At 41.6% G+C, this 21,040-nt stretch overlaps 1 protein-coding gene across 1 annotated transcript in view; it reads right to left on the bottom strand.

Moving 5' to 3' along the window:
* LOC144762828 (uncharacterized) overlaps positions 1–21,040 on the bottom strand; it is a 111,772-nt gene that overhangs the window by 31,945 nt on the left and 58,787 nt on the right. Inside the window, exon 2 of the mRNA XM_078648110.1 lies at positions 1,167–2,513. Coding sequence (XP_078504236.1) covers positions 1,167–2,481 — 1,315 coding nt within the window. The 5' untranslated portion in view covers positions 2,482–2,513. The remainder of the gene's footprint in view (positions 1–1,166; positions 2,514–21,040) is intronic.

The raw sequence follows: 21,040 nt of genomic DNA, 5'->3' as shown, positions 1-21,040 counted from the left end.
GCCAATAATCTTATGTAATCATAGTACTCTGGAATGACTGCGGGAATCAGATGCCTAATTTCCACAGTAATTCCACATATTTCAGAGCCAAATTTCGACAGTAATTCCATATATCTCAGAGCAATCACCACTTACTTCACTCATCCTCCAGCAAAGTTTCTTTAATCGCTGATATTTCTGACTTGGACGGAGGAAAAAGTGAGGGAAATGTAATAGGAGACATAATGGCAGACATAGCTAAGGCCTTATAATGGGGCCCATATTAGATAAAATAAACATAATTAAATAGATCACCCTATCCTGTATACTGTAATACAACCAACCCAGCTTGATATTCAGACCACCTTGTATTGTGCACATAACCCTACAGACCACACTTAATCTTGAAACCTCTCTGAACTTGTACATTGTTCTACATGATGTAGTATGTTTTACTACAACTGACCCTCTCTGACCTGCAGGCCACCCAGTTCTATGTACATGTACCTACACACTACAGATATAAACCACTTCTTATCGAAGGCTCTGGTGTGCCGTGGACCTTACCCTATGCATTCTACCACTACAAAGCTGACTTACAGATCACTTGTCTTCTTCACACTGCCTTCCTCTCCTCCTAAGCAGCAGACCCTGACTGACCCAGAAATCCTCTTATATTCTGTGCACTCACACATCACATAGACCCAGCCCCATCTCTAAAGTGCTTTAGTGTGCACTAGCAACAAAAAAGGGCAATGTTACTCTTGGTGAATAACACCTCACCTTCATCTCGCACTTAGGGGATGGTGAGTTTCGCGGTGCTTGGATTGAAATCACTGATTCTGCCACTAATTCCTCAGAGGTCCTGTGCCCGGATGGGGGCGTCTCATGCACAGACAAGAATTCAGGTCATTTTTCATGTGCAGAGTCCCAATTCTTAGCCTATCACTGAACGAGAAGGAGAAACTCCTTTGCGAAAATAAAGCAGATACTAGGTAAATAACCGCTTCTGGTGTACTCAAGGGCCCACACCCCAAAGACACCAGTCCATACAACTCAGATTTGGCCCCCTGCAGGTCTTACTAAAATCTGGAAAGATCCACTTTGGAGATATTTTATGCTACATTCCCTCAGAACAGTACAAATTACTCGACATTCTGCATGGTCATTCAGTACGAAACAAATACCTGGGATGGCTTTGAGCAGCAATCCATCTGCGTCTGTATTTCCTCTTTCCAGTGGGTCTGTAGTGATAGCTCCATCAGTATCAGCAGCATTCTGTGGCAGGAAGGATGAGGATCCAGATGGGCCCTGAGCATCAGCACATGTTGGTTGTAGGTCAGAGTTCTCATCTCGGTCCTCAGGGCCCAGTGGTTCTTGCTTGTAGTTCTGATCGTAGCCCTCAGGGCCCAGTGGTTCTTGCTTGTAGTTCTGATCGTAGTCCTGAGAACTCGGTGGTTCTAGCTTAAAGCCGCGATCTGGACTGAGTGCCTCAAGGTGCATTGGTTCGGTCTTGCAGTTCTGATGTGGTTCATGTGCATTAGAAAGAACCTGCAGGCATGTGTTGAGCTGCAGACTCTGGTCTTCTTGAAATGCTGGTTGTCTGCAGAGGTTTTGCCGTTGACCGTCACCATCAAACCACAACAACTCTTGCTGTAGGAGTTCACTTGGTCCCTCTCCATCTGGGAGCACTGGTTGTGTGCAGTGGTTTTGCTGTGGCTCATGTCCCTCATGAAACAGTGGCTGCAGGCAGACGTTCTGTTGTGCGCCCCAACTATCTGCATACAATGGTTCTTTCTTCACGTGCTCCTCTTGTTTCTGTTCAACTGGGAAAACTAGTTGTATGCACTGGTCCTGCTGTGGTTCCTGCCCATCATCAAACCTTGGTGGAAGACGAAGGCTTTGCTCACCTGGGATGACTTGAACATCCGGAGGAGGGCACCTGGAGCCAGTACCGTCCTGGTGTGGTCCAGCCGGAGACAGAGGTTGGAAGCTCCGGCTCTGCTTTGGTTCATGCCCATGAGGAGACGTAGGTTGTAGACACTGATCCGGCTGTGGATCACGTCCAGGTGGAGATGTAGATTGAAGGCATTGGTTCTCCTCCTTTGCCCTGACTGAAAGATTGATCGGAGGGGACCTGCTGAGAGGATAATCTCTAACAACCACCGCACTTGCCATCTCCAAAGACACACCCCCATTTTCAAGGTAATCCAGACCCTTTGCTATCCAGATTTGCTCCATAAGCCCAGCGACTCTTGACGGCACGCCCTCCAAGGTATTCTGCAAGTTATCCAGTTTGGCTTCCAACTGTTCCAACATAGATAAAAGGATCATGTTAGGCAGGTTCCCTGATAGAGGTTCCATCTCACAGTCCCTCTGAGCATCAGTTTGGTTTCTTGAAGAGGACACATTATGGATACAAGAAGAAGGGAGTGCAACTCTTACGGGTTTGGGTGAATACTGCACTTCTCCTTTTGGTCTTGGAACCTGCCTTTTCTCCATTCTGAAATGCTGATGTTCAAGTCCTCAAGTGTCTGTGAAGGGGAAGAAAATAGAAAAGACAACACATTATCACAGGACAATTAGGTCAAAATACTCCTTCCTGTCTCACCAAACGTTGTTTAAGCTTTAAATAAAAATTATTCAGTCCAGCTAATGGCTTGAAAGAACTTAATTGTCTCAAGAGCTGGAGAGGATCTACCCCGCTCAAGGTCAGGCTGTATCCGAGGACATCAGGAGTTACCCTGCTACACATCTAAACCCCGCTCAGTGCTGCCCTTACGTGATATGGTGAGATTTCATGTAGGTCCGTTCTGCCCTGCTAGAGAGGACTCCCTATCCAGAGCTGATCTGTTAAGCTTCAAAATTTATCAGTATGACCTCATCAAACCTAACCCTATAATTTAATGGACTTATTACGTTTTTGTAATTATTTTTTTTTTTGTTACGGAAATTTGGTAAGCATTACCATAATAGATATTCCCTATGAAATTGAGCCTTGAGGAATAATAGATTTAAATTTCCAGGTAAAAATACAAATTTGCTGGTCAGGAATTGAGCTACCTAGGTCATGTAATCTCTGCTGATGGGGTCTGCCCCAAAGATGAATCAATTAAAACCACACAGGAAATACCTAGATCCATAAAGAAAGAAGAAGCACTCTCGTTTTTGGTGAGAAACATTCTATTCTCAGTTTGTACCTAATTTACTTGTGCCATGTGAGCCGTGCTGAGGAAGGGTGCAGACTATATGTGGAGTAGGGAATGCGAGAAGAATTTGCAGAGGTTAAGGAGAGTCTTGTGAATGCTCACAGTCTGCATCATCATGGGGAAAGGACCTTTTAACAGAACCCTAATAGAAAGAGCTGAGATTTCTTAGCTATTGTGCAGAAAGGTTTCTATCTTATTAAGGCCACAGATGTAAGGAGTATGCATTTCTCTCTTCGTATTATCCACTGTGTTGTTGCGGACGCCAGAGACAAGCACCTAGGAGTGGAACTGAAACAGCGGCATGATCTGAAAGAAAGTCCTTATTGCCTTTGTATCTAGGGCTTTGCCGGAGGCTGAATGTAGACATTGCACTACTGAGAAGGAGGCATTGGCCATGTTTTGGGCTATCAAAATAAACATTCTTGTGGAGTGTAGAAAACTGTAAGTAGAGGATGTTCGACTAGTCCAAACTGGACCCAATCTATGCAGCTGATACAAGGTGCCTGCTTTCTAGTGTCAATAAAGGGGCAATCTTTTTCAGGCTTTTTATATGATACATGCACAATGACAGAACAGACAGAACTTGCCAGACCGAGAAAGAACTGTTGATCTTTACTTTCAAGCTCTACACATTTTGAGCAAACAGTGGAAGAGTGCCCACCTCCGAAGGCTAGTAGGCATCAAGCCATAAGTCATTATGACAATTAATAAGCAGAACTTCTGTCTTCGCTACGTTTCACTTTAGTTTATTACAACCCAGCCACTGCTACAGACAGGCATTGTTTGGTGGAATGTGAGGCGAGGGGAGAGTAACTGTCTAGAGACAGCAAGATTTGGATGTCGTCAGAATACATAAATGCTCTAACACATTTCTCAATTAAAGCTTCAGCAACCGGGATTACATAGCTGGTGAACAAATGGGGTGAGATTGAGGACCACGATTCACTCTGAAATTGCATGCAATGTGTTGGACAAAAAGTTGCCCAATCTGACGATACATGTTCAGCCTGTAAAGAGTGATATGAACCTCATTAAGGCCTAGCACCCGATGCCCAAAGCCTCAACATGGTTCACCAAGGAGAGTACTCAACTGGGCGAAGGCAGCAGAGAGATCTAATGAGATGAAAGCATTGGTTCCTGCTCCCATTCCAGCTCATTCATAATCGGTAGAGGCACTGTCTCTGTATTATGTAATGGCTGAAATCATGCCCTAGTGTCCTTGAGAAAGTGGCTTTGCTACAAACCTTTCCACTAGCTAAGAGCAAAAGGAAGTAACAATATTGGTAATAACTTTTTAAAAACCAAGGAATCTGCTCCTGGCTTCCAGAGAAAGGGAGTTGCCGTGGTGTCTTTAAGAGCAGCAGGAACAATACCATTAACAACTAAGTGGGGATTAATGGCAGAGGTACTGGTCCAACTTAGTGATTCAGTTGTTTAAAGTTTGTTACTGGACTGACGTTGTTCAGCTAACCAGATCTAGCCACCCCAAAAAGAAGTTGCAGAAGTATCAGGGAAGAAAGTGGAGAACTCCTTGTGTCAAATAATTTGAGGTGCTGAATTGGTCTCTACCAGGGGTGAAGGTATGTGAATCAATCTCCACCATTAAGGTTTTAATTTTGTTGTGTCACGCAGTTGGTGCAACAGTGTGAGAGTGAATTATAAATTGAAAGTTTCTGTGAAGCTGACATACAAAGGGACACGGATGAGTTGGATGACAAGATGAAGTCATTGTAGGAGGCGACAAACAGATTCTCTCAGCTACAGCAATAACCCCGCCACATAACGTAGCTGGGGAAAATAAATATAATATTTCAGGAAAAGCAGGAGGACTTAGAGAAGAGGTCCTGAAGGAATAACATCAGGATCGAGGAGTATATATGCGCGAAGAAGGGGAAGACAAGTAAACATGTTAGAGAAATGTTGCATACAGTCCTCGACCAGAGATGATGCAGGACTGAAAGTCCTGGGAATAACGAGGCTATGACACTATGAACGTTTGGAGACAACTGCTTATCATCATGGGGGAAAGACCTTTTAACAGAACCCTAATAGAAAGAGCTGAGATTTCTTAGCTATTGTGCAGAAAGGTTTCTATCCTATTAAGTTATTTAGAAAAACGAACAGTAGCACCAGGTTACGTGCATGGGTACATAAAACAATCTATGCGTTAGCACTGAAGAGAAAAGCAATTCATAGATTAAATTTATTACAAAATATTGTTTTTATTATCAAAATATATACAGTCCCAAGTGGGTTGACAGCAGCCCCGAAGTCCAACAGTTGCTGTACATTAAACAGTCACTCACTTTTAGTGCCTCTCCATTCCTTTAGTGCGTAGGAAGTCCACACGCTCAGGATCCACACTGATCGCGGCGGGCTGCTCCCGCGACTAGACATAGCCGCTATTATCCCAACGTAAAAAGGTTGCACTTGTGGACTTCCTACGCACTAAAGGTATGGAGAGGCACTAAAATTGAGTGACTGTTTAATGTACAGCAACTGTTGGACTTCGGGGGCTGTTGTCAACTCACTTGGGACTGTATATGTTTTTATCATAAGAGCCAGCAAACACCCACTGCGGATTGTAATTTTCTGAGACTCCAAATACCAGAAGCCCAAGCGGGCGGAAGAACACGCCCTGGAGGCGTGGCTTTTGAATAAAACACAGGTGTTCCCAGCTCAGTTTGCTGTTGGTCTCTTTTAACATAGGGGCTTGTGATCAAGAACAGTAATTCGAAATGCGTAAAGCCTGTTCATGTTGGATGCCAGCTCTGAATACCAGCAGTCTGTGGTCCTCACGGCAACAAGTGCTTATACCTGAAGGGCACTCCCATCGAGGGCAACCTTTCTACGTTGGGATATATATATATATATATATATATATATATATATATATATATATATATATATTACCTACTGGCGGTCGCCAGTAGGTATATATAGTTAGGATTTTTTCTCTATGGGATTTTTGAAAATTCTATGTCTAATAACTTTGGCGTTTGTGGACGGAATTGGCTGAAATTTTCAGGAAAATGGAACATTTTGCTTCTGAGCAGCCCCTGAAAATTTGGGGGGGTTTCGTCAAGGGGGGGCCGAGAAAAAAGGGGGGTCCCAAAACGTATTTTTAACATTGAGTTTCCCATAGGGCGGTTGGCCTCACTTTTAGCCCGAACGGCTGAATGGATTTGCACGAAACTTGGCAAAATTGTAGGGACTGGTAGCCCGATGTGCCTTTGCTAGGTCTCAATATATGTGCTTCAGTGGATTTTGAGAAATTAACGTTCAAAAAAAGATATATATCTGTAACAGCGGACCGGGCAGCGCTCCGGTTCGCGGACTTTTCGCGGTACGGAGCTTTGTGAAGCGAAGCTGATTGGTTCTCCGGCGTCTGTGAACATTCCAAACAGTCCGTAGCGGCCGCCATCTTGTCTCTCGGTAGGATCGAGAGACAAGAGGAGGCCAAAGCGAAGGGGCAAATGACCATAAGGGGGCATAGTAGATCCTCGCTGACCCCCTAGGTTTGATGTGGAGGTTTTAAAAGGGCCCCGCGGGGCAAAAAAAATAAATAATAATAATAATCGAACGGCTGAATGGATTTGCACGAAACTTGGCAAAATATTAGGGACTGGTAGCCCGATGTGCCTTTGCTAGGTCTCAATATATGTGCTCCAGTGGATTTTGAGAAATTAACGTTCAAAAAAAGATATATATCTGTAACAGCGCTCCGCTTCGCGTACTTTTCGCGTTACGGAGCTTTGCGAAGCTGATTGGTTCTCCGGCGTCTGTAAACATTCCAAACAGTCCGTAGCGGCCGCCATCTTGTCTCTCGGTAGGATCGAGAGACAAGAGGAGGCCAAAGCGAAGGGGCAAATGACCATAAGGGGGCATAGTAGATCCTTCCTGACCTCTTAGGTTTGATGTACCATTTTGCCAAGTTTGGTGTAATTCCGTTCAGCCATTCAGGCTGTAGACGTATGTAAATGTCCTATGGAAAATTGCATGGGGAAAACACATTTGAAAGTGTTGAAATTTAGAACCAATTAAAATGTTACTTTGGTTTTGTATTTGTGTGTGATGAAAGTTAATTGGTTATGTATATATCTCAAATGAGAGGAAACCACAGCCATTTTGTGATACTACTGTCTGAGGTACATTTGTGAGGAATTTTTGGTGGTGAATTTCTGGTGTTTGATTTACACAGTACTAACACTTCTCCTACTTTTAAAAAGGTGAGTTGTTAATTTGTAAGGGGAACTATGTTGTACACTTGAAGATAATTTGAAAAATGTTTTCTGTTATTTATTTGCAGTCCTTCTGTTATACTAAATACTTGATAAAGTTAGTTTTATATTATGTATTACTAAAAACGATAAATGAAAGTGATTATTTTTTTCTGCAATTTACAGCAAGCAATTTCAAAATAAAATGGCTCACAATGAAGAGACCGTGGCAATTTCTTTTGAATTGTCCACTACATTGATTGAAATTGACAGCACCAATAATGAAATATTGTCACAAGGAGGAGATGACTTGAATGATTCCACTACATTGATTGAAATTGACAGCACCAATAATGAAATATTGTCACAAGGAGGAGATGACTTGAATGATTTTTTTGATCAATCTGTTGATGGCGAATTTATCGAATGTTTGGAGACCATAGAGTTACAAGAATCATCATTGCAAACTTTTAATGAGGAGATTCCAGATGAGATGATTGAAGAGGAAATTACTGATGAGGACATGTTACTAGTTCTTTCAAATTTAGAAAATTCAGAAGAATAAATTTATATTTAGAAATCAAAAATTGTTTGAGACATTATTCATTTTTATTTTTAATTTATGAGGTTGTAGCGAAGTGATTGTAGTATAAAATGAGACTTATAGTATAGAGTGCAACATTTTTATGTTACATGGTAAGTTTACTCATATTTACTTCCCTTCTCCCACTATATTATCTCCAATGTGTATTTGACATCTCTTCTTCATCTCCGGCCTCCTTTCTCTCACTGTGTGTCTCTGATGCATCTTATCGCTGCTACTTTGTGTAATTACAGAAGAGAGTAAAATAAAATAGTTCGGAACGTGAAAAGGGGGCAAAGTAGAGTACCCCTCACCCCCTAGGCCTTCTCAGGCGGTCCCAAAAGGATCAGTTTCTGCTTTCCTGAGAGATTATGGTATGAGTTCCATATACCACAATAATTTGCATTACAACATGCAAGATATATATCTCCTATTACCAACTTTTGGAGATATTCGCGCTAAGCGCGAATATCTCCAAAAACTAACACCTGCCCTGAGCAGTTCTTAGCCATGTTATCCAATGGGAGGTGGATAACATGGCTAAGAGCATTAGCTCGGTAATGCATGAATATCGCTGAGTTTTCAGCGATATTAATGCATTGCGGTCGTTTTTTATCGCATTTGCGATAAACCTTGATAATAGCAAGGTTTATCTTCGATAATTTCTGACGATGCTTAGCGGTAAAAAATTCGTTGGTAAGCATCGTTAGCGATAAATATCGCTTAACTTTGGTAATATGCACCAACGTCTGTTAACGTTCGATTCGAAGGAAATGAGGAAGTGTTGAAAAACATTGTTTGCGCCATCTTGCCTTTTTTGAAATGCCACACTTTTGTCGTGCACGGCAGCCATTTTAGATGCCTTGACCAGACCCACTCTCTGCACGCTGTCGATCCTTAGCATGGCTCCCCACCCTCGCAAGCATCTTCCCCAGGCACTGGTCACCCCCGCTCTCTGTGTTATGCATGGGCAATAAACCTCTCCCCATCTGCGCTGCTCTTCCCTGAGAATCACACTCTGTGCCCGCCCGACACCTCCCTTTCGCCCTATTCACTACCGCACCCTCTGACACTCCTCTTCCTCTGTGTCCGATTGTCCAGGCTATCAGCTAGCCCTGCAGATGTAGTTTATGGCCCCAGCTGTAAAGAATCACCCCTCTTCAAAGGAGTTATAGTAGATCAAGGCCCACACCCGATGAGATCCGTCACACCACACGTGTTCCTACTATCTGAAAACCATCCTGTATTGTGATTGGGGAGGGGACCGAGCCTGAAGCGGAAGATTCCAGGGATGACTCTTTGTACATCAAAGTTTTTACATTTATGTGTCACATTAAAAATATATAGCACTCCAACAAAGTAGTAGGATTATAAAACTTTAATAACTTATAAATATATACAACAAAACAAAAACAGTAAAAACATTTAAACAACGAAGAGACCGTGGCAATTTCTTTTGAATTATCCAATACATTTATTGAAATTGACAGCACCAATAATGAAATTTTCTCACAAGGAGGAGATGACTTGAATGATTTTTTTGATCAATCTCTTGATGGCGAATTTATCGAATGTTTGGAGACCATAGAGTTACAAGAATCATCATTGCAGACTTTTCATGAGGAAATTCCTGATGAGGACATGTTACTAGTTCTTTCAAATTATGAAAATTCAGAAGATGTTGCCTGGGGGTGGGTCGTCAGTAGCAGTCTGTTGTGCGAATAGTTCCAAGGCAGCAGAACGCGCTGAAATCTAGATGGCACGAAGGTGATGTCTAGTAAGTTGCCGCCCAGCAAATAACGGCGTGGGGCGCCGCGGGGGTGAGTGAGTCCAGTAGGCACCACAGGTATTCTTACCGGCATTGCAGAATTACTGCTGGGGACAATGCCTGTGCTGTAGCAGGGTCACAGCAGAAACAAAAAGGATTCTGTTGAAGATGTTGTTGGTTTTCAATTTGAAAACAGTTCTGGTGTCAACTGCTATGCTAATGTAGTGGTTAATGTTTTGTTTTCTCTAGAAAATGTAAAAGAGGGGGAGGCAGTCCAAAGTTCTGGTAAAAGGGCAAAGGAAAGGATCGGTGGTTTGAACTATCAGTCAAAAAGGGGAGGGGGTGCAACAATTTTTCCTACCGGGTCACAGTGTGCTTTCACCGGAACTGAGGTTTGCAGGATTCTAGTAATTCAAAGTGAGGCTGGCGCCAGCATGGGAGCGCCGACGTCCCGCGGATACAGTTTCGTCACTCCACGGGCGATCATGGCAGTCATTCCCCATCGGGGGTGTCTGCGGGGGTCGGAGACTCCCGCGGCTCCTCTAGAATCTTCAAGGTCGTGGAGGACTACTGTGGTGGAGTCAACCAGTGACCGGGCCATTTCTTTATGCTGGGCCCGCTCTTGCCAGGTCGATCGCCATTTTGAGAGTTCGGTAGCTACTGGCGATCGCGGGGTCAAATGAGCGGACGGGCTCCACCCTGCCGGGCGAGACGTTGCAGCATCGCCACAGTGGAAGAACCCTTTTCCGGGCGCCTGGAGCGCTGAGGGTGCAGGTGGGAAGCCTCCACTGGGGAGGCGGGAGAGGCCTGTTCGCACCGTCTCTCCCTCCCAGTGCACCCCACGGCGTCTCGCTTGAGATTTGTTATGGCCGGACCAGGTGATGAGGACGAGGGGGGGGGGGGGTCGGAGGCATGTGCAAGACATCCCCCCCAGTGTTGTCAAAGCCATTATTCAAGAGAGAAGAAGTGTCCCGTCCGTCTTCGGGCCGGGCTTCCGGTGGATGTCGGCCGGACGCCCCTTGCTCTGGCCCCATGAACGGGTTCCTTGGTTTATCGGCTGCAGCCGGATCCCATCGGCCCCGGCCGTTGGTGGCCGGACTGGTAGAGAATGTGGCGGGACTACCTGAAACTGTCAAGGGCCACCGCGGCCGGACTGGGAGAGAGAGGGGAGGGTCGAGGACACGGACATTCCCCCCCCTGCAACTCTCCAGCGTTGTCAATCCCCCTGGCCGGGTCCCGCTGGCCTCGGCCTCTCCTCCTGCTACACCCTACGTGATGATCTCCGAGGCGTGGCAGCAGGACCCGCCTTATATGTGTTGCTTCCGGCTGGGCGTAGCCGAAAACCTGTTGCCCTTTGGAAGTTTCTAGAATGGGGCGGATGTCTGCTGACTTCTATCTTTCCCAGTTTGCCGTTATTTGGCCGTGGCAGGCGGTGGGACAGACACGTTTTGGGGCAGTGAGGGGCGATGTTTTCAGGTTTCTTATTACGGGCTTACTTCTAACGTTTCTTGTTTCTAGGACAATAATAGGTTTTATCATTACGTATTGTTATCGTTTCTTTGTTTGTTATTTAATAAAAAGTTCATCAGTGGCCTACTGATTTTCGTTTTCCTATTCTTTTCTTTCCAGGTTGTTTCATGCTAAAGTTTCTGTTAACAGGATACAGTGATCACTTCGTTATTATTGCATATGTCCTTTTCACTAGGGGTGCTCTCTTGTTGGGCCAGATATCTCTAGTAAATGGTCCGGGTGAAACAGGTGCATCAATCAGTGGGGAGTAGATAGGCATGACAGATTACAACGGGGAGAAAGGTCCGCATTACCTACCCTTTCACTACTTGCAAAGATTTTCCTACGTTTATTTGCAAACAGGGAATACCTCCAAAAAGAACTAATTCCCAAACAGTCAATGTTCGGACAATCAATCAATCAATGAGGAATGAAATAGGTACGACGTGTTAAAGGCTTGCGTTACCTACCCTTCACTATCTGCAAAGGGAGAGAGAATATTCCTATTCTTCCTTGTTTGCAGGCAGAGAAGATCCTTAAGAGAACCAACTTCGAACAATTCAATGCTCGATTCAAACAATCAACAAGGGGTACTGTGAACACAAATGAACGCCGCTTATGTACATACACATTGCTATTTTCAACAGGTTGTTCCTAATGTTTCTATTTTAGCGAGGTCAAAAAGAGATCCCATTAGTGGCCTACTGATTTTGCTCGATTCCTTTTGTTTTTTTACACGATTTTTCGCTATCTGCAAAGACTAAACAGAGTATTGCGACTCTGTGCTTGTTTGTAAATAGAGAATGAACCAAAGAGAACAATCAATCAAATGGAGAGAGAAGCAGGCACGACGGATTACAACGGGGCAAAGGCCTGCGTTAACTACCCTTCACTATCTGCAAAGAGAGAGTACTCCTAATAGAAATGAGGGGTGGGGGGGCAGCATTCAAAGCAGATCAGTGTGCATAAACACGAAAATGTTTTTACTTACCACGTACTTGACATTCGACAGCTTATGATATTTGCTATTAAAAAACCATTGAAATTCACTGAAAAAACCATAGGTTATAGACCATATATAGTTAGGAATTAGCATTTACAAAACCTTGAAAATTCACTGAAAAAACCATAGGTTATAGACCATATATAGTTAGGAATTAGCATTTACAAAACCTTGAAAATTCACTGAAAAAACCATAGGTTAGAGACCATATATAGTTAGCTGGACATTTTATTGACATAAAACCAATGAAATTCCATATATAGTTAGTTGCACTAACTATATATCGCGCACCCGCAATCCACTGCTGATGATGTCACATATTACATCATTCATGACATGGTCAGTGACATCACTGATGACATCACTGATGACATCTCAAATGACATCACTGATGACATCACTGATGACATCTCATTTGACATCAATGACCACATCACTGATGATATCATTCATGTGACAATACAATGCATCTCCTCACATTTTAATATAACCTCTGTTTCACCCAGTGTTAAATACAGAGTATAATTTTTGAAACCATTGACACACCAATACTAGTTACTACATACGCACTCACTGATTGCTACGTCTACACACACCTTCACTCATTCACCCATACAATCATTCATACATACAATCACTCATCTTTACAACACTATCATATGCACTCATACACCTATACAGACACTCACAGTCTGCCACTCATCCATGGAGTTACTCACACACCCAGTCAGTCCTGTAAAGAATCAATGACACTTCCATTTTCTTGTCTATACAGTTAAACATAGAGCACCTTACATTTTCAAACATATACTAACACATACTTACCTTCTTATACAATCATTGATACAAGTACACATTGATCTGCACAGAGTCACACACCTCCCAGCTAGCCACACACACACTCAGTCTCCCATACAAATACTTGGGCAATCAATCAATAACCCATATAGTTACTCATATAGCTACTGATCAACAAATGCAGCAGTTTACAGAACAACAGACATAATGATGCACAAATTAAGACAGTTTAGTCACTAACCCATGCACTCAGTGAGACACATTTAATCACTCACTCATACAGTCAGTCATGCACCTACTAAATCCTTCGTCCAGACACTTACACATCCACTCATTCTTCAATATGTAAGACATATTTAAACTTTACAGAAACAAAAAATCACTGGATGTTGTTATCAGTGATGTCATCAGTGATGTCATTTGAGATGTCATCAGTGATGTCATCAGTGATGTCACTGACCATGTCATGAATGATGTAATATGTGACATCATCAGCAGTGGATTGCGGGTGCGCGATATATAGTTAGTGCAACTAACTATATATGGAATTTCATTGGTTTTATGTCAATAAAATGTCCAGCTAACTATATATGGTCTCTAACCTATGGTTTTTTCAGTGAATTTTCAAGGTTTTGTAAATGCTAATTCCTAACTATATATGGTCTATAACCTATGGTTTTTTCAGTGAATATATATATATATATATATATGTATATTACCTACTGGCGGTCGCCAGTAGGTAGTTATAGTTAGGATTGTTTTCCATAGGAAATCCGCAACATTCTATTGGGAATAACTTTGGCGCAGATTGAGGGATCTGCCTGTAATTTTCCTCAAATTTGCCTCGCTGCGCTCCGCTCCTTTCCTGAAAGTTTGGGGGGGGATTCGTCAAGCGGGGGCCGAGATAAAAGGGGGGTCCCAAAACGTGTTTTCCCCATGTTAATTTCCATAGGGCGGTTGGACTCACTTTTAGCTCGAACGGCTGAATGGAGTTTCACCAAACTTGGCAAAATTGTAGGGACTGGTAGCCCGATGTGCCTTTGCTATGTCTCAAGATTTGTGCTGGAGAGGATTTTGAATAATTTAGGTTAAAAAAAATATATATATCTGTAAGCGCGCCCCGGTACGCGCACCGGGGAGCGTACCAGCGCGCAACGCGAGTTCACGAGCGGAAAGCTGATTGGCTCTCGGGTGTCTGTAAACATTCCAAACAGTCCGGAGCGGCTGCCATCTTGTGTCTCGGTAGGATCGAGACACAAGAGGTGGCAAAAACAAAGGGGGAAATGACCAAAAGGGGGCAGGGTAGACCCCCCCTGACCCCCTAGGTTTGATGTGGGGGCCATACATTTTTTGTACATTTTTTTTCGATTTTCGCGGGGGGAGCGCCCGGTACGCGCACCGGGGAGCTTACCGGGGAGCGTACCAAAAATCAAACCCAGTGAAACAGTAAAATAATAATTTAAAGTGCTTAGAGGTAGGGTAGCTCTGCATAGAGTTGTTGTGTTGTGTGGGTGATACAAGTACCAGCATGTAGGTACCAATGCAGAGTTTTAAATTCAATGTAGATTGTCTCCTCTGTAGATAATTTGCATGTTGTTACAGAAGTTATTGTGGTATATGAAATCCATACCATAGTTTGTCAGGAAAGTAGAAACAACATGGAGGCAGGAGATGAAAAAGAGATGTGAAATACACATTGGAGATAATATAGTGGGAGAAAGGAAGTAACTATGAGCAGAATTACTATGCAACATAAAAAAGTTGCACAGTATACTATAAGTCTCACATTATATTATATTCATTTTGGTACTATTTTATGAATTACATATAAAAAAAGAATAATGTCTGGAACAATTTTTAATTATTAAATAAAAATGTATTGCTCTGATTTTTCAAACTTTAATAACACTTCCAACATTATTTCGTCAGGAATGTCCTCATTTGGATTCCATGATTCCATTTCTTCCACATATTTAAGAAACTCTTGATCAAGAGACTGATCCAAAAAGTCTAAATCATCAATCTCTTCCTCTGGGTTGTTCTCGAGATCAATTTCGAACGAAATATTAAATTTCTTTGCTTCTCCTTCCATTTTGTTGCTGTAAATTGCATAAAAAATAAATATATCAGTAGAAATAGGGCACTGTTAGGTTTAAGTTCAGACAGGTACTTCTGAGTTTTTAACAGTGAAGTTATCGTTGGGCAGTGTATCAGGCAGGAAGTAGAACTATTAAAAAGTGCATGTGATGAAGACTAAGTAAAATCATAATGATACTAGAGAAGCCTAACTTAATCCATAAATATAATAGAGAAGCGTATCTCAAGCTATAACTATAACAGAGGGACAATAAATAACTATCAGAAAACGTTTTTACTAATTAATTTAAAGTGCTCCTTACAAATTAACAACTTACTTTTGAGAGAGGTGAAGAAGAAAAAATGTGAAAATCCTTTCAAGATGTACCTCAGGTAGTTGTAGTCAAAATGGCTGTGTTTCCCTCTTTTTCATTTATATTCATGTACATAACCAATCAAATGTCAGGAAATAATACTAGAAATTGAAAGTAACATTTTAATTGGTTGTAAATTCTAACACTTCAGATGTGTTTTTGTCATGTAATTTACCTCAGGATATTTAGACAGGGCTACAGGCCAAATGGCTCAATGGAATTCCATCAAATTTGGGAAAATGTTAGGGACTGGTATGTAGTATGGCCTATTCTATATTTGGTGAACATCTCTACAGAGGTTTTTATGTAAATTAACTTTTAAATTTTTTGGGGAGCGCTTACCGGTGAGCGCCCCGGGACGCGTACCGGTAAGCGCAACGGGAGTCCTCCCTCTTGTGTTTCGGAAGAATTGAGACACAAGATGGAGGACAAACAACGTTGGGAATGGGTAAAAGGGGGTACGGTAGACACCCCCTGACCCTCTAGGTTTTCTGAGGGGGTCTTAGGAGGCCCATATAGGCCCAAAAAAACCCAACAATTTTTTTAATTTTCGCGGGGGGAGCGCCCGGTACGCGCACCGGGAAGCTTACCGGGGAGCGTACTTTGGTGAAAATTAGTGAAAAAAGTTAGAGTAAAATAATAATTTTGAGTGATCAGATGTAGGGTAGCCCTGAAAAGAGCTTTTGGGTTCTGGGGCTGATTTAGGTACCTACAAGTAGGTTCCAATGCACAGTCTTATATTCAGGAGAAATATTCTATTCCCCTCATCTGAGAAGTGCACACCATCTCCTCTGTAGATATCTTGCATGTTGTAACGCAAGTTATTGTTGTATATTGAACCCATTCTATAGTCTCTCATGTAAGCAGAAACAGATTTATTCACATGTTTCCGTGCTTTCTCAAATTGTGGACAAAATTGGTTGGACCAGTTCCATTTCTGTCTTTGGCATATATTGGAATATACCAAGGCAGTTTGTGAAAAAAGTGTCATCAATTGCCCAAAGGTGTCCTTTAAAACCATCTCCAGACCTACCCCAGTCAAAGTGCCTAGGTCATTTCCACCACAGTGCAAAATTATGAGGTCAGGGTGTGGCAGATGGTAAAAGGTTTTCACCAATGGTATCAATTGATGACATCTCAATCCTCTTTGGCCAATCCATTTTATGTGCACATTTGGTAAATCAAGGTTGTGAAAATTTCTGATAGCTGCATACCTTTGAGCCCAGTGAATGTAGCTATGTCCAATAATCCAGACAGAGTACATGGTGAGAGGAGGTTCTGGTGCAGTCAGATGAAGTGTAGGAATGAAATGGAAGTTGGAATAGTAGGAGTTTGCAAAAAAAAAAAGTGGAGTTTCAGTGCTGTTGAATCACAAGCAATGATTGGTGGATTCAGATAGTTGAAAACTGAAAGTTAGGGTGCATGGTTCTGTTCTGTGAAAGAAGTCATTTGAATGGTTAAGAAAAAGTAATTAAAAGAAAGATTGCACCTCATAAGCTGGTGTATTGAGAGGTCAAACATCCTTGCTGAGTTCATTTGCAACATTGTAGAATAAACTTTTAACCCTGAGAGGTGAGTGAGGAGGGAGTTGCTATGGTAACAGGCAGAAAGGGCTGAGGGGGGGAAGGGTGTTAGTTCGAAAATAGAGAGGGAAGAGTTTTAATTGGTTAACATGAGGGATATGTGTGTAGAATTAGAGGTTTTCTGTGCCATTCATGGTTGCAGTGCCTGGAGTACATAACTTTTGTTCTGCTAAAGAAATATTGGTGTGTGTATCTGACACTGTTCTCAATCTCCCAAAGCATTTGTAAAGGTGAGTTATGATTCATTCAATATAGATAGAGAGCTCAGATTAGGAAGCACATTGAGTTTCTTTGCTGTTGGTTTGTGTGATGTTTTTTGAATATGGATGGTATCAATATTTGCAAGATAGAGGAAATGTATTTTGTAAAATAGTGAGTTTTCAGAACTGAAATGGAATGCTTGTACATAGGATCTGCGCTGTGTTTCTAAAATGTTATTCAAAAAAATATTTTTGGCCAAATCAATGGTTTTACATTTTTGAGAAGGAATAAATAGTGTGTGCATGATTACATAAAAATATTTGAACCTTTCACAATCATGTCACCTGTGTTACCTCAGATTAGGAAGCAGACTGAGCTTCTTTGCTGTTGGTTTGTGTCATTTTTTTAGTAATGCTAGGTAGGAATGTTTGCAATAGAGAGGAAATGTATTTTGTAAAATAGTGAGTTTTCAGTACTGAAATGGAATGCTTGTACATAGGACCTATGCTCTGTTTCTAAAATGTTATTTAAAAAACCATTTTGGGGCAAATCAATGGCTTTTACATTTTTGCGAAGGAATAAATAGTGTGTGCATGATTACATAAAAATATTTGAACCTTTCACAATCATGTCACCTGTGTTACCTCAGATTAGGAAGCACACTGAGGGACTTATTTATGAAAACAGCGATGCGTCAGTTTTCACTGCGCACTCCTTGCGACACCAATGATGCGTCATATTTAATGTATGACGCATCATGTCGCAAGGAGTTACAGATAAGTCAGTATTTCTGACGTATCTGTAAGCGCAAAAGTGACGCATTGCTGGAGTGTGTCACAAAAGTGACGCAACTCCAGCAATGCGTCTTTTCAAATGGGGAAAGCCGCATGTGAAAGGGTTTGCGTCAGTCTTACGCCTGCTGTGAGGCAGGCGCAAGATTTTGACGTAACAGCGTCCTAAAAGTGACGCAGTGAAATCTCATAGATTTCACTGCGTCACTATTACGAGGTTTTTTACGGGGGAACACCCCCTCTGCATACATTATACCTGACGCAGGTATAATGTGGTGCAGGGGTTTAAAAAGTGACGCATCTACCTAGATGCGTCATTTTTTAAATATGGCGCAACAAGGCACATGTTTTATGCTGCCGATGCGTCACAAAAAGTGACGCATCACCAGCGCAAAACTGAAGCAGGGCCTCATAAATGAGGCTCTGAGCTTCTTTGCTGTTGGTTTGTGTCATGCTTTTTGATAATGCTTGGTATCTACATTTGCAAGATAGAGGATTTTTATTTTGTGAAATAGTGAGGTTTCAGTAGTGAAGTTGAATGCTTGTACATAGGACCTGTGTTCTGTTTCTAAAATGTTATTCAAAAAACGATTTGGGGGAAAATGAATGGCTTTTACATTTTTGAGAAGGAATAAATAAATAGTGTGTGCATGATTACATAAAAATATTTGAACCTTTCACAACCAGGTCAGCTGTGTTACCTCAGATTAGGAAGCAGACTGAGCTTTTTTGCTGTTGGTTTGTGTCATTTGTTTGGTAATGCTTGGTAGGAATGTTTGCAAGAGAGAGGAAATGTATGTTACCTGTGTTTCCTCAAATTAGTAAGTGGATTGTGCAGATGAGGTGAGGCATGTCCAGGGGCGCAAAGGAGTTGAGGCCTGTGTCCATGAGTGCAATTGAGAGGACTTACCTCCTCTTACCCTTAGACAAGCATTATCTAATCTGTGCCCCTTGGACAGGCCTCAATACATTGAGTATAATTGATGGTAACAGGGTGCAGATGAGATGAGGCGTGTCCAGGGGTGTAGATGAACTGAGGCCTGTCTAATGGTGCAGATGAGTTGAGGTCTATTCAGGGTTGCAGATAAGGTGAGGATTGTCCAGGGGTGCATAGGAGGTGATGCCTGTGTTGAAGAGTATAGTGGAAGAGAGCTCTGTTCAGGGGTGGAAAGGAGGTGAGGGCTGTGTCTAAGAGTGCAGTGGGGGATAGGCTTCATGAAGTGCAGTCCAGTGCACTCTTAGACACCGACCTCACCACCTATGCTCCCCAGGACAGTCCTTACCTCATGTGTACAATCTGCTTACTAATCTGAGGAAACACAGGTGATATGATTGTGAAATGTGCAAATATATTTTTTTAATCATGCAGATACTATCTAATCCTTGTCAATAGTGTAAAACCAATTCATGTGCCCAAAATATTTTTTTAGAATTATATTTAAAAAACAGAGATAAGGTCATATGTATAAGTATTATAGTGTTTATATTGTTTGCTTATTGTCATTGTTTTGTTGTTTGGTAATAGTGGTCTATAATGATTTTTTTATTTTTTTTTGTTTTCCACAGATTAAAATCAAGATTTCAATAGTAAGGAAATATGCCCTCAAGGGAAAGGAGACGAAAAGATGCTAAGCGGAAAAAATCAAAAACAGCAACGGAATTAAAGTAGTCTCCTACAAAAAATACTTCAAAAAACAGGGAAAAAGCTCCTGGTATGACAACTAAGTCTTTCTTACGGAACATATGTAGATCTAAAAAAATGTTGGACAGAATGTAGAAAAAGAGAAGGAGAGAGCAAATTTGAAGAGGAAGGAGAGATTCTGAAAAAATATTACTACTGCAGCAGGAGACAATAATATGTATAGGAATAGAAGGCAAAATCAATTTAGGGACATTCGTAAACGAATGTTTCGCAATAGGGTGGTTTTAAATTTGTTAAAAAATATTTAAAAAGGTAAACAGAGATCTGCTTTTTATAAGAAAAAGAAAAGTGTAGAGAAAATTGTTGATCAGGCTTTTGAAGTTAAGAAAAAATTATTTATTTTAATAATCAATAGAATTAGGACACTTAACAAGACAATTGATGTTTTCAAATCAAACAGTAAATGGAAAAGAGTAATTAATCGGACTAATTTTTGTAAAGTTTTTTCTGGAGAATGGATGCACAGTTCAAGTTGTGAGCCATTTTTTAATGAGAGTTACTTTCAGGAGAATGATTTAGTGCATGCAGTTGACACCAGTGGTCGAGCATACGAGGTGAAAGACGGTTGTCCGATTGAAAAAGAGAAACTTGTGCCTAGAGAACCAGAAGAGGTGTTAACTGATGAAGTTTTAGGGAGACGTACTAAGGGTCCAGTGTACACGTGGAAGTGTAGTAGTATTTGTAGTGTGCGACAGGAATCAATCGATTTGTTTTGTAATTTCTTACGTACATATAGTAAGAAAACTCAAACAGAAAATGAAGATGTTGCAAGACTTAGATCCTTGTAGAGTTAGAGAAAACACAGGTTTTGCAAGGGCATTCACTGGCTTGTCTTTCTATAAAAGTATGTCAGAGTGTTTTTCATCATTTTAGGATGTTAGCAGTGCATCATAACAAAATGAGGAAATTAGTGAAAAGGTTGTATTATGCAAAAAGTCCAGCACTTAAGCTTAAACAATTAAACAGTGCTCTTTTGCATGGAACTGAATTAGATGTGAAGAAGATTTGTGAAGAAATTGAGATTTGTTATTTTGGTGATAAAGAGGACAGTGTAGAAATTGACACAGAAATTCAAGGTAATGTGGAAGACAATGTACAGATTTCAAGTACAGAAAAGTTTGACCAGGATATTACCAGGTTTAAGGTGAAATCAAGTGAAAGGCCGAATTTTACTTGTGTGTGTTGTCGACGAACTCATTATAAGCATCAAACTAGATTAGTTGATTTATACGTAAAAAGTGAAA

The sequence above is a fragment of the Lissotriton helveticus genome, chromosome 6 (genome assembly GCF_964261635.1).
Source record: "Lissotriton helveticus chromosome 6, aLisHel1.1, whole genome shotgun sequence".
Lineage (NCBI taxonomy): Eukaryota > Metazoa > Chordata > Amphibia > Caudata > Salamandridae > Lissotriton > Lissotriton helveticus.
Note: the sequence above shows the minus strand (reverse complement) of the source record. Positions and strands in the feature narration are given on the sequence as shown.